The 12,985-nt window shown below is 39.7% G+C and overlaps 1 protein-coding gene across 15 annotated transcripts in view; it reads right to left on the bottom strand.

Moving 5' to 3' along the window:
- scrib (scribble planar cell polarity protein) overlaps window positions 1-12,985 on the bottom strand; it is a 64,579-nt gene that overhangs the window by 24,357 nt on the left and 27,237 nt on the right. For all 15 annotated transcript variants that reach the window (XM_044104535.1, XM_044104542.1, XM_044104541.1 and 12 more), the window contains 14 exons: window positions 10,708-10,825; window positions 9,482-9,560; window positions 8,973-9,062; window positions 7,893-7,949; window positions 7,666-7,729; window positions 6,833-6,907; window positions 6,583-6,727; window positions 5,672-5,790; window positions 5,382-5,581; window positions 4,169-4,335; window positions 3,883-4,013; window positions 3,158-3,283; window positions 2,867-3,052; window positions 1,952-2,332 (listed from right to left, as the gene is read on the bottom strand). In XM_044104535.1, the coding sequence (XP_043960470.1) occupies window positions 1,952-2,332; window positions 2,867-3,052; window positions 3,158-3,283; window positions 3,883-4,013; window positions 4,169-4,335; window positions 5,382-5,581; window positions 5,672-5,790; window positions 6,583-6,727; window positions 6,833-6,907; window positions 7,666-7,729; window positions 7,893-7,949; window positions 8,973-9,062; window positions 9,482-9,560; window positions 10,708-10,825 (1,938 nt within the window). The remainder of the gene's footprint in view (window positions 1-1,951; window positions 2,333-2,866; window positions 3,053-3,157; window positions 3,284-3,882; window positions 4,014-4,168; window positions 4,336-5,381; window positions 5,582-5,671; window positions 5,791-6,582; window positions 6,728-6,832; window positions 6,908-7,665; window positions 7,730-7,892; window positions 7,950-8,972; window positions 9,063-9,481; window positions 9,561-10,707; window positions 10,826-12,985) is intronic.

The raw sequence follows: 12,985 nt of genomic DNA, 5'->3' as shown, positions 1-12,985 counted from the left end.
TGAACCAGAAGAAGAACCTACTAACTCTAACAAAGAATTGCCAGAAACTTCATCTTATAGGTTTGGATTTTAAAAAGGGACAAAATGTATTTGATCTTTAATTTATGAAGTGGTAAAAACTGAATTTGCTGCATTAGTTGCCACTATTTAATTTTTAGATCTGGCTGTCAAACACATGATGAACTACTGGTAGTTAAAACCAGGAAAGTGGATGTAATAGACACTACACTGAAACCAGAAGTTTACATACATAAAATATACATGTGTTTTTCTTTCTCCTCGTCTGAAATTAAATCAGATCAAACTTTTCTTGTTTTAGGTCAGTTAGAATTACCAAAATTATTTCTATTTGCTAAATACCACAAGCATGAGAGGAATAATGTCAGATATTTATAAATGTCTCCAAAATCAGAAATTATTACCATTTCTGTAAGCAATAAGGAAAAGCCGGGATGATTATGTCAGAGACTTTTGAGTTTATTGGCGGAACATCTGTGGATGTATTTTAAGGCCACACCTTGCTTTGCTGTTTGAGATGATGGGAAAGTTAAAAGAAATCTGCTGAAATATTAGAAAGTCTTGTGAAAACAGACAGTTTTATTATCCAAAGTGAAACGTGTTCTGTACAGACATGGGCTTAAAGGCCACTGAGCGAGGAAGAAACCTTTGCTTCAAAACAAACATGAAAAGCCAGATTGTAGTTCGCAAAAACACAGGGACAAAGATCTTCATTTTTGGAACTAAAGCTGAACTGTCTGATCATAACAACCAGTGTTAAGTTTGGAGGAAAATGGGGATACTAGTACCATCCTAACTGTGAAATATAGAGGTGGCACACTTATTATTAAGTATTGGTACACTTCATAAAATAGATATCATCATGAGGGGGGAACATAATGTGATGTCAGAAGCAACATTTAAAGACGTCAATCAGAAAGTTAAAGATTGTGTGCAAAACTTGGTCAATATTCAGCTAATGTCGGAAATTTTTTTTGCAATTACAGCATTTCCATTAAATAAGAAATGCAATTAAAGTTTGTTCACTAAATGTTCCTCCTAACACTTCCTGTTGTCTTCTTTGTCTTTTCCGCCAGTAGTAACATCCGGTTGTTGATCATGTTGATCATGCGACTCTTTTTTTTTTTCAATAAAAAAAGCATTTTTATTGAAGTTTTGCAAAATGCTCTAATTTTGATACAACCTAAAAACCAGGCTCAAGATTTTTAATAGAAAAACTTTACTTTTTTCAAAATTGGTGTGCTCCCATTGAGCTAATTTTTTTTCGCACTTCCAAATTGTGGAAGTATATGAACAATAGAAACACAGCTAGTTTGAGGTTTAATAAATTACCTTTAGGTAATTTACTAAATAATTTTTCAGATTATGAAATCGGCACCAATCTGTCCCATAATTTACAATATATGATGTCTAAGATCATTAGGAAACCAGGCTCGTTGGATCTCACATTCCAGCTCTGCCAATAGATGTTCTGGCTGGTCCGAGTTCAGCCACACAAACAGAACCACACTCATTAAAAACACACAGAACAGATTTGGTGAGATGATCGTCGTGCTAAACAGGATTTCATCATAAATCAATACAAATCATCAAGTCTCCCCAAGTGCTACAAAGTTTCATAACAATAAGCAGCAACTGATCAGACTTCTCTAGCATAATTCTTAAGCAGTGGGGTAAAAATGTTACAAAAGCAGCGTGTGGAAATCAGCAGATGGTTTGTAATGGTGAGAAGTTTAGTCTTTATCTGAGTCAGTGCTCTGCAGGAAAAGCTGATTTTATTCACAGAATTAAAGTTAATATGCAGCTTATTTCTCAGGTGAGGTTATTTTTAATCTCTAACGTGTGTGCGGTGAGGTGCAGCTCAGGTCTGAACAGAATGACTTAGAGGCTGACTAAATGTGTTGAATCCTACCAGAGCCTGAATCGGTTTTACCTTTACTTGGCTGGAGTTGCCCTGATGCCGGATGTCGTCCAGCTCTTCTAGTCTGTGATGGAGCTGAGGGGTGCCTACAATCTGATCCTCCTCCTCCTCCTCCTCTTCGTTCGGCTCATCCTCTGCAGCCCGTGTCGGGGAGTTGAGCCCTTCAGGACTGAAGCCCTGCAGCAGCGCCGCCACAGCCTCGGGTTTGGGCAGCTTGTTGATTTTGAAGTGCTTCTTGTAATGCGGCGTGTCCTTTCTGATCAGCCGCTGCCTCTCCGGGTGGATCACCGGCCTGTCGTCGTCTTCATCGCTCCTCTCGCCGTTCTCTCTGTCGTCTTCGTCGTCCTCATCTCCGCCCCGGATAATCGGTTCCTCTGCAAAGTGCACGGTTGGCTGTAGAAAAAAGGAGATTAGAGTGTTTTTCACAAACTTTAAATTTTATTGTTTCAATTCGCATCAAGTCTATTGCATCTCTATCATCGATAAGTGTTTAGGTTTAATTTTATAGATTACAGCAAATATAAACTCAGCCTTCAATTTCTCAAAACGTAATATTAGAGATTAGAAGTATTGTTATTTGACGGTTGATCTTCAGACAGTCACTGATCCAATTTAAAAGGAACGTAAGCCACAAAGTGTAGCTAAAGAAGACATTCAAAGTGTGTAAGGCACACGCACATAAGAGATAGCTTCAGCAATGAGAGGATTTTGATCTTGAGGAGTTTGGGAAACATTTACAAAGTCATTATTTTAGCAAAGTATGTTCCTCAAAATTCCTTGCAGATATTTCTAAAGTGGCACCACACAATCAGTGACTTTTATTGAATTATCAAAATTCTAACGCTGATACAAGGTTTATGAAAAACAAAATTTGTTTTCAAACTTTTTACCATGATTGTAGTTTTATTTTAATGAAACAGTTTTTACCTCAATGTACTCCACCTCCATCTCATCCAGGTATTCCTCCTCCTGGGGGGACTGGTTGTTCACCAGCTCCCCTCTCTGTGAGGGAGCCACCAGGTTGTGTCTCTCCTCGTGGGACGTGGCCGACAGCGTGCTGTTGGACACCTGAGAGTCATGGCTCTGATTTGAAAGGTCGCTCAGTCGTTTCACCTAAAAACAGTGAAATCGTTGAATTATTGCTAAAAATAGCTGAAATCTCAAAGCTTTATAGGATTTTTACTGCACAACATTTTTACTTAAAAGTATTTTAATTACCTGTGGGTCAGGTGACTCATCTTCTCCATCGGGTCTAGTTGTGTAAGGCTCATTCCTCCTGTCCTCTATCCCCTTCTTCATCACCTTCAGCTCACTGGGATGAGGGGTGGCTCTGCGCTGGAGGCACTGAGGAAAAGAGAAGCAAGTCCTGCTCTAGACAGACATTTCCATTTGTAACACGCTTCCTCTGAACACCAGTCACATAAAGACGTGTGATTTGTATCACTAAAGTAAGACATCTAATCATATTTTCAAATTTATGGATACTCTGAACAAACAGTGGAGAAGGTTTGGGGGGCTTTAAGCAATTAAACATCAGTGACTAGAATTTATCATTTTTATGAAAAGAAATTTATCACAATAAAATATAAAAGCCTCTATGCATACTTTGTCACACAATTCTAGGACACGATTTAAAATTACTTTGTCCAATAAACTGGTGATTTTATCCTTAGATGTAGATTACTAAACACTGACAGTTAAATATTCAGCTAATCCTGTATGTGGAAAAATATTTTGAACATTAACAATTATAGTCTGCAAAGGGAAATTGGGACATAATAAAATTAGTATAGGTAGTGTAGACTTTCAAGAGCACATCAGAGTTAAGACACAAAATCTCTGATTGGTTCTTTTCCAATCAAAATCATCAGAGCTGATGATGGATACGTAGGAATAAGAATTATTTCATCTTATTTCAAAGATGACAGCGTAGCTTTTTTCACCTTGCGCTCTGCTGCAGCTTCGTCATCTTCCTCTTCCTCAGCTTTAGTCTCCTCCTGGAACTGAATGACGGACACTCTGTTCAGGTTGCTATCCGTCCAGCTGTCATCCACGCTGTTCTGCAGCAGGTTCTCTGTGGGATACAGAGCGCACTTACTCAACTTGTACCACCCAAATCTGCCTTCAATTCAACTTAGAGGTCAACACTGAATAATCAAAGTTTGTTAGTGGAACATAAAACGTTATTTGAGTCACTTTATCACAGAAATACGAGAACATAAGGCTCACCGAGGCTTGGCGATGGCTGCTGGGGGAGTAAATAGCAGGTCAACACTTTCTCTCCTGTCCGCTCATCGTCTTCGGTCTGAAACTTGAGCATTGGTTGCGACTGATTCTCTGTGAGCCACATGGCCTTCAGGTTGAGGTTTGTCAAGGCGAAAGGCAAGTTTTGTAATCTGGACAAAGGTAGAGAGGAATAAAGTCAACCAGAACATTTTCCTACAGAATGAGAACCAGGAAGACAAAAACCAACTCTAAAGTTGAGGAATGTGACAGGAATTATATCATTTGATGCTGTGAATAAACGTGAATAAACCCTAAATGTCAGAGCCAACTTTAGATCTGTGTATCAAGTGTAAACACCAAGTTTACAAAGAATTTAATTAGTAGACGTTGAACTGAAAACTGCAGAAAAAAACCAACAAAAAAAACTGTCAAATCATCTATTAGGCAGACTATTGGTTGTTTGGAAAGCTCAAATGAATCACAGAGAGAAAGATTTATGGAGGTATAGATTTGTGAATGAATGGATGACATGATAAATTTAAATGAGAGGAATATTTTCCATTTGCATGTTCTTTAAAGGGGGTCAGCCCTTTAGTATAATTAAAAAGCTGCTGCAAGCATTTGACAAATAGTACAAAGTAGTTAATTTTACAAAAGTCCCACCTGGCAGCGTTGCCTGTTTTCCCTGTCTGAGAATGATTAATATGTTTTAAAGGGCAATTAAAAAAAATATATTTTTTTTGACACTTTATAATCAATTGTATTTATTGTTTTGCTTTGTTTATTTGACAAGCCTTCCAGTTCCAGGGTTAAACGTTCTTTGAAAATTAAAGTTTATTGTTCTTTGAGAAGGCGTATGCACATTATCATGCTTTTATTATTTTAGCTAAATGGTCTCAAAAAGGACAATTTAATCATTTCTGGGGAAATTTGTCATCCAAAATTGGTTATTGTGGCAGGCCTGTGGGTTTGTGCCTCAGTAAAGTCAGAAATTACAGGAAGAAAAAAACAGATATTGTCACACTAGAATTCAGAAATGTATAATTTACACAACTATTTGAAAAAAATTAGATAAATAAAATTGAGAATATAAAAATGCTATTTTTTCCCCTTTCAAACTAATCCAGTTCTTCCCACCCCCAAAATTCAGAATTTGTCTTAGTAAATGACTCAGACTTTTCCAGATTTGACAACTCAATGGTTCAGGTGCTGCTACCTGTTTCCGACCACATCCAGCACATGCAGCTCGGTGGCGTCTGCCAGCTCAGCGGGCAGTTTGCTCAGGCGATTATCTCTCAGCGAGAGGACGTTGAGGCTGGCGCAGCCGCCGAGTTCTTTGGGCACGCTGCCGAGCCGGTTCCGGTCTACATTCAGGTTTGTCAGCTTCTTCAGCTTGCCCAGCGAGCGAGGAAGTGACTGTGAGGTGAAATGAAAGGAGATTTGAATCTGGTTGATTCGGATTGTGTGCATGTACGGTCTAACTTTATCAGAGTGAAGTCGGGGAACCTGTAAATGATTCTCTGTCAGGACAAGCTCGGTGAGGTTTTCACACTCTCCTATAGAGTCTGTCAGCTGAGTTAGTCGGTTCTGGTCCACTTTCAGGATGGACAGCTGCTTTAAACAACCTGGGAAGAAAACACACAGGAAAACATTTAGAAACTTAAACAATCCCTCAGAAACAGAGACAAAGCTTTATTCTTATTTGCAGGGATCCATCTTTCTAACTTTTAAACACAAACTTCAGGATGGTTGGAAGCGTGGCTGAAACAGCATTTTAGACAATGGAACTGGTAAAGTCTGGAAAGGCACATATTTTCCCAAACTGGCTGAGACTTTAGAAAAGGCTTCCTGGGGAAGTTGGCCAGTGTGCCAAGGACTTAGAATGCATGTTTTACATTGTACTTTATATAAAACTTATAGGACCGTAAAAGGTGTGTTGTTTTAATATTGTTACATTTTTATTAATGTATAGAAAACTCAGATATTTGAGAACTCTAGGGCATTTTAAACCTATTAATGTACTGTCATTTGGATGAGAAAAAAAATGCATATTTTTATTATTATTTAATGGGGTAGGGAATCAAAACTGGCACAAGCCCAGAGGCCCTTATCCTTTTATGTCCAGCTCTGTTCCCATACATTTTTTCTTTAACAAAATTTATCCAAATCTGGAAAACAATTTAATGAAATTCCAAATATAGGTGTACATGGCTTAGAAATAATTCAATGCAGAGACTTGGTGCAGGTCTGGTCAGGTTTTTCACTGAAATAATTATTCCAGCAGAGGGCAGCATCATCTTTGTTTAGCATAAGTCAAACCAACTCTCTATTTCAACTATCAGTTTGCAGGGGGAAAAAAAACACTTTGGAAGCTTCAGAGGTTTCCTGCAGAAGAGAGTCCGGTGAAATTTATTCACCTATGCTGTCTGGGATGACCTCCAGCAGGTTCTGTGTGAGCAGCAGGTCGGTGAGAGCCAGCAGGCCGTTCAGCTCCAAAGGAAGCTCATCCAGATGGTTCTCAGAGACGTCCAGACACACCAGCCGCCGAAGGTTTCCCAGTTCCTGCGCACAGAAAATAAATAACAGGTACGACTGTGTAATCAGAGCACAGCACAGTCATTTTCTTCAAGGAAAACGTCATGAGTTTCATTTAAAAACTGTACTTACAGGTGGTAATGAAGACAACTGATTACGGTCCAACCACAGCTCCCTCAGGTTGGGGAGAGCACCGAGTGTGTCAGGCTAAAACAAAACAGGATAAAGGACAAGAGAAACAAGGAAAACATGTTGAAAACAGAAAACAAGGTTCCTATTTTCAGTGCAAAGACAAGAAAATCAGGCTTCTGCTCAATGCATTTTCATCTGAAGGTTGTTGAAAACAGAGATCCCAGAAAACCGAAACCTTGAGCTCAAGAATGCATCTGAGCATGACGTTAATAAGTCACGACTTCCTGTTCTCTCGATCTGCTATAAACTGGTGCCAAACATATAGTTGGTTCAATTCTTGCAGGAATGTACTTTTCTGTAATGTTTTATCCATGATTTTTAGTAAATATGACATTAGTATAAACAAGGTTATATGTATAATCTAAACTATAGAGAATTCCCGTTATGAAAAGAAGCTTGTGCATCAAATTCTTAGTCGTAAAAATTTTATAAAGTTTGTTTTGTTATTAACTCACAACAAAAGAAAAAACATAATGGATGAATAACTTAAAGCTCAAAATTACACACGTATTTCTCAGTGAAATGTTAGCTTATGATTGAACATGTGGACAGGATTTCATTATGAAGTCACTGTTTGCTCAGTGTCCGCCCTGTGTCATGTTTACCCTGTCCTGTCGAGACAGGTGAGAGTTCCTGCACTAAAAGCGCCTCTTTAAGCTGTGTTTGCTGAGGTAAATATGCGTTTTAGGTCATAATAATTTCAAAAAGAATGAAGGTCACTCGGGAATTAAGTGAAAAAATTATCTAGAGAAGTAGAAGAGATGTTAACAAACCAAAACTTCCAGTTCATTGCTGCCAAGGTCCAGCTGTTCCAGTTTCACCAGGAAAGAGAGCGACCTGCGCAGAAGAGGAGAAGTTACGTCATCTGAATATCTACCGAGAGGAACAAAGAGTCCTGCCTCACATACCATTCATTACAGAATGCAACCGAAGGCTGCTGTGTAGCTTTTGTTAAAAGATTCATCTTGGATGTTTTTGAATTCCTAAAAATGCCACTTACGTAGGCAGAGACTTCAACCGGTTCTCCCTGAGCTCGAGTGTCACCAAGTTGGCCAGACTTTTAAACGGGAGAGAGAGGAGAGAAGGGAGGGGGAGGAAGACGAAGAGATGTTGGTTAGTCAAATGGCAAGTCTGATCGCCTGGGCTGCCTGGCACGGCGAGGGGCTCGTCCATCTGCACCGTCTCTCAGCGGGTGAATCGTTTGAGTGGCTTCAATTGAGCAGCTTCACATCTTTCTACCAAAGGCCTTGCAATAAAAGTCACACTTCTTGATTTTTCTAACATTTTGTCACATCACAACCAACTAACTTTAATCTGACCGATGCAGAGTTGCAACTGTAACTGCAATCAATCAATCAAATTTTATTTGTTTAGCACATTTCAGCAGCAAGGCATTTCAAAGTGCTTCACATCAAATCAAACACAAAAACACATGCAACATAGAATCAACAATAAAAACACAACATCAAGTCAGATTCCGTCAAGAAATTTGCAATTGATTACGTTTCAAATACAACTCTAAACAAGTGCGTTTTTAGTTGAGATTTAAAGGAAGTCAGTGTTTCAGCTGTTTTACAGTTTTCTGGAAGTTTGTTCCAGATTTTTGGTGCATAGATGCTAAATGCCGCTTCTCCTCGTTTGGTTCTGGTTCTGGGGACGCAGAGCAGACCAGAACCAGAAGACCTGAGAGGTCTGGAAGGTTGATACAACTTTAATGTATTGTGGTGCTAAACCATTCAGTGATTGGTTTAACTGCAGTGAAAGGTGGTTCCAGAAAGTCTTTACTAAGATGAGAACACAAATATGCGACAACATTTTAAAAACTGGCATCTTTTCCTAAAAATTAACAATTATGAGCCAATTTCGATAGGCTCTTAGCCATAGAAATTCTTCAACTGAATAGTTGGAAGTTATAAATAATTTTGTAAGGTGCTGTAAACAGCAGTTGAAGATGGCAAACCATTTATTTTAGATAATCCGTGACATTCAAAACACACACAAAAAAATAATTCACCCCAAATATTTTATTGGACTATTTTTTATATAAAAACAAATAGCAATATGTTTCTGTGATACATACTTTCCAATGTCGCTGGGTAACGTCTGTAACGTCACATCGTTGAGGGAAAGGTGAGCCAGCGCTCGCAGCTGAGTGAAGCCGTCCGGCAATCTGTGGCAGAAAGACGGGAGGAGGAAACGGTGAGAGATTCTCAGAATACTCTTGTACTCTGCATAAATTATCCAAGGGTTTCTGTTTAGATATTCAGAGGTTCAGCTGTTCTTCTCTAGTGTGAAAAAAGTGAAACTTGGAGATTGCAACACAGAAGAGTTGCACAAAATGAATGAGAGGTTTGAACTGGCTCCTTATTGTGAAACCTATATAAATCCAAGCAGCATTGCGATATCAACTATAATTTACTCAAACTTTGTTTCATGTAATCTTTTCTTGGAACAAACTAAACCTTACATACTTTTTATGGACATACAAGTCAGACACAAACAATCTAAAATACGAAGCCCACTGTGCAACTAGTATTAAACCTAATTTGATATCGACTTAAAGTAATGCAGGAAAGTTGCAATGTTTACCTGGCGAGTGGGTTTCCACTGAAGTCTGCGATCTCCAAGGCCCGGCAGAACTTGATGCTCTCAGGAATCTCTGGGATTTCTGCGAATGGGTCAGACGAGGTAATAATTTATCACTTTAGCCTTAATCGTACTTTAATGCAGGGACGTGCACGGATCAACACTAGGTGGTGCTAGAGCACCTGCTCTTTCTCCTCTTGATAAAAAAATGTGCAGCCCTGATTTTTATTTTTTTTGGGTGGGGGGGGGGGGTACGGGGGGCTCCAGGAAGCATTTCTGGATCTTAAAGTCTGCATTACTGCTGCCCCACATTTCTGTAAGTTTGTCTGACTGAAGCTGTGGCTGTGATAAGTATCACACTACAAAGACAGCGGTGGAGTCCATGTGTTTTGAGCACCTGCCCCTTAAAATATCTGTGCACACTCCTGCCTGGATGAAAAGAAAGCGTCACTTTGATCTTGCACCATCAAGTAACGTGCAAAAATGTCTTCAGCATTGCTACTTTGATTTAGATGGAAAAAGTTCTCTGCTAAATAACCGTCTCCCATTCATAGTGAAATTCATCAATTGAAATAAACATATGAAAAGACAAACAAGTATCTCTGTTATTAAGGGTTGTGCTAACCAGGCTTCTCATTTAAGGAGCTATTACACATTCTCTTCCTCGAAAGTCCTTCAAAACTGGAATTTCTGGCTTCTAAAAGTAGAACTGACTGTTTGTGGGCCAGGTGGGTGCCTGGATCTAGTTAAACAGTTGCGCTGTAATAAATCTTTAAGTGACTTCCCTGCCAAGTCTTGAAATGTGATCTTTCAGCTCTGGATGTTGCAGGTGCATCTTAATAAATCCCTACAGAGGGAAGCGGCCCCGCTCAGAGCTGAGCTGCAGTTGGAGCTGGGAGGCACGCAGGCAGACAGATGGGAAAGTCTCTTCCAGGCCAAGGCACTCTGCTCTCACAGCAGCATGTGGTTTAATAGATGTCCTGCTTGCCACTCACTATCAAAGGCAAGGACAGACAGGGCACAGTGTCTGTGTACATCACAGGAACAATCAGGCATGTTTGAAATGTTTCACCTGGCATGTAAAGGGGAGGAGTCACTGTTGACTTTTGGTTTCATTTCTGCATTCTACGCAGATTTAAAGGATTAGAAATTCATAAAGCAACTACAACAATCTTTTGATTCTACATTTGGTTCCACAGAGGTTGTAAGGTGAGTCAGTATTTATGTACCATTTCTGGAGATGTCCAGTTCCACCAGCTGCATGAAGTTGGCCACCTCAGGAGGGAGTCTCTGGATCACATTGTCACTCAAGCCGAGCTTCCGTAAGTTTAATAGTCTGAAGAAAGGCTGTGGAGACACATGATACATTGTTTAGTAAAAACAACTTCCTTGGGCTCTGCATTTCTCTTTCTCTTCTTCTACTTTCAGTTTAACATCACCTGATTCTGCCAGGATGCTTTGATCAAGCACAGCCAGGAAAGAATTTGATTCAGAAATGTCTATTAAACATTCCAGAAAATCAAAATGTCCCAAAAAAACAAAGTTCTGAACATTCCCAGAATCGTGAAGAGGAAAAATATCTATTTTTTACACGCTATTCTTGACAATATTCTTACTTTTCCAGATTTTATTCCCAGATTGCTCATTATTGGACAAATGTTGATGTTTAAATATGATAGAAATCTATCAATTGTAGATAGACGGGCAGACAGATGAACAGACGGAAAGGTGGATAAACAAGTGAAAAGACGGAAAGGTAAATGGACGAGTGAAGAAATGGAAAGGTGGACAGAGGAATGAACAGATGAACAGCTGAATGGAGGGATGACCAAATGAAAAGCTGGATGATCTGATGGACAAATGGAAAGGTAGACAGAGGGCTGAACAAATGAAAAGCTGAATGAACAGAGACAAATGGAAAGGTAGATGGAGGGATGGAAAGGTAGACGGATGGAAAAGTGGATGGACAAATAAACGCACAGATAAATGGGCAAATGAATGAATTAATGTATCAACGAATTAATGGAATGATACATGAGCGGAAGGGTGGACAGATGAAAAACAGACCGGTGGTTGGAGATATGGACAGATGGATAAACTGTTTTGATGAATGAATGACAGACAAGATTTTGAGAATGATTAGGGACCTCTAAGTTGGACCACACAACATGTTTTCCATACTTTTCCAGATCAATGCAAAGCAAGCGACACAGTAAACCAATCTGTGCAAATTATTCATTTTTGATAAATTGTGTTTTTCTAAACATTTTGAGCTTTTCACCAGTCTTGTATATCCAATGACAGACTCCTGAAGTGGTTCTGAAAACATTCCATTCACATATTTGGGAATAAAAAAAAACAAAAAATATCAGAAAATATCCTTTTCACCATAGTGATGGCTGGCAAACAAAGTGGCTTTCGGTAGGAGTGCGCTGTGGCTGCAGTTCTGCCAAGTGCTTTCACAAGAGCACGTTTGTTGGAGCGGTCAGAGCTCAGCTACATTCCTCCGCCAGCAGAAGTGTGTCTGTGCTGCTCAGATGGACAGACAAGACGGGAGAAACATGCTGAAACTACGCTTTTATTTACCACCCGTTCTGCTGCCCACAGAGGCACTACTGTCTGCGCTATCACAACCCGGACTTCACAGATAATGAAGAAAAACTCCTGGGAACATTTCTGGAATGGGGAACCTGAATCAAACTCATTCAGGAATTCTTTCTGTCTGCAAGCTTGGAGCCTAAGCCTTAATTTAAATCAAACCTCAGGCCATTATCTGAATTTCTCAACTGGAAAACAACCCGTGTGTGTGTGTCAGTTACCACAGATTAATTTACTAAACTGAAAAAAATCTAGATAATGTCAAAGCTCTCCCTCCTCCGCCCGGATTAGGTTTAAAAACAGCGGCCGCTACACTCGTGTAACCCAACTGTTGCGTAAACATGCAGTAAGTCAGATAACACCACCTATTCTCCGAGGACATGCTAAAAGTTCTTACTGGAAAGAAAGGATCAAATATACATGTACACACAAAGTGCAACATGGTGGAGAGAGCTCCAGAGAAAAGAGATCAGAGCAGTTCATATCCACTCTGTGTTTTGATGACTGACATTTCCTGTTCTTCCCAGGTCGTGTGTGTTTTATTTGGATCCCGTTGAATAGGTTCGGGGTAGGTCAGAACTTCAACATTGACACTTTACCAACGGTTTCTGTCCTTTCTGACTCCGTCAACAACAACAAACATATAAATTATTATAAATTATTCCTACATCAGAGTTGACCCCAAGCTGCTTTTCAGCTTGCATTAATATAAATGCGGGGATAAAAATTGTCCAAACTGCATTGCTTATGCTTGGGCTATTTGAAAGTGGGACACTTTCAAATAGATGATGTCTATGAATCTGAGATGATGCTCTTTGTGTTTCTGTCTGCGTTACCCCCAGCAGGCCCTGCGGGTGGAGCGGAGTGAAACCTAAGTGGTAAGCTGCTCTTTCCCCCGGGACAGCGGGG

The sequence above is a fragment of the Gambusia affinis genome, linkage group LG21 (assembly GCF_019740435.1).
Source record: "Gambusia affinis linkage group LG21, SWU_Gaff_1.0, whole genome shotgun sequence".
Taxonomy (NCBI): Eukaryota; Metazoa; Chordata; class Actinopteri; order Cyprinodontiformes; family Poeciliidae; genus Gambusia; species Gambusia affinis.
This window is presented reverse-complemented; position numbering and strand designations above follow the sequence as displayed.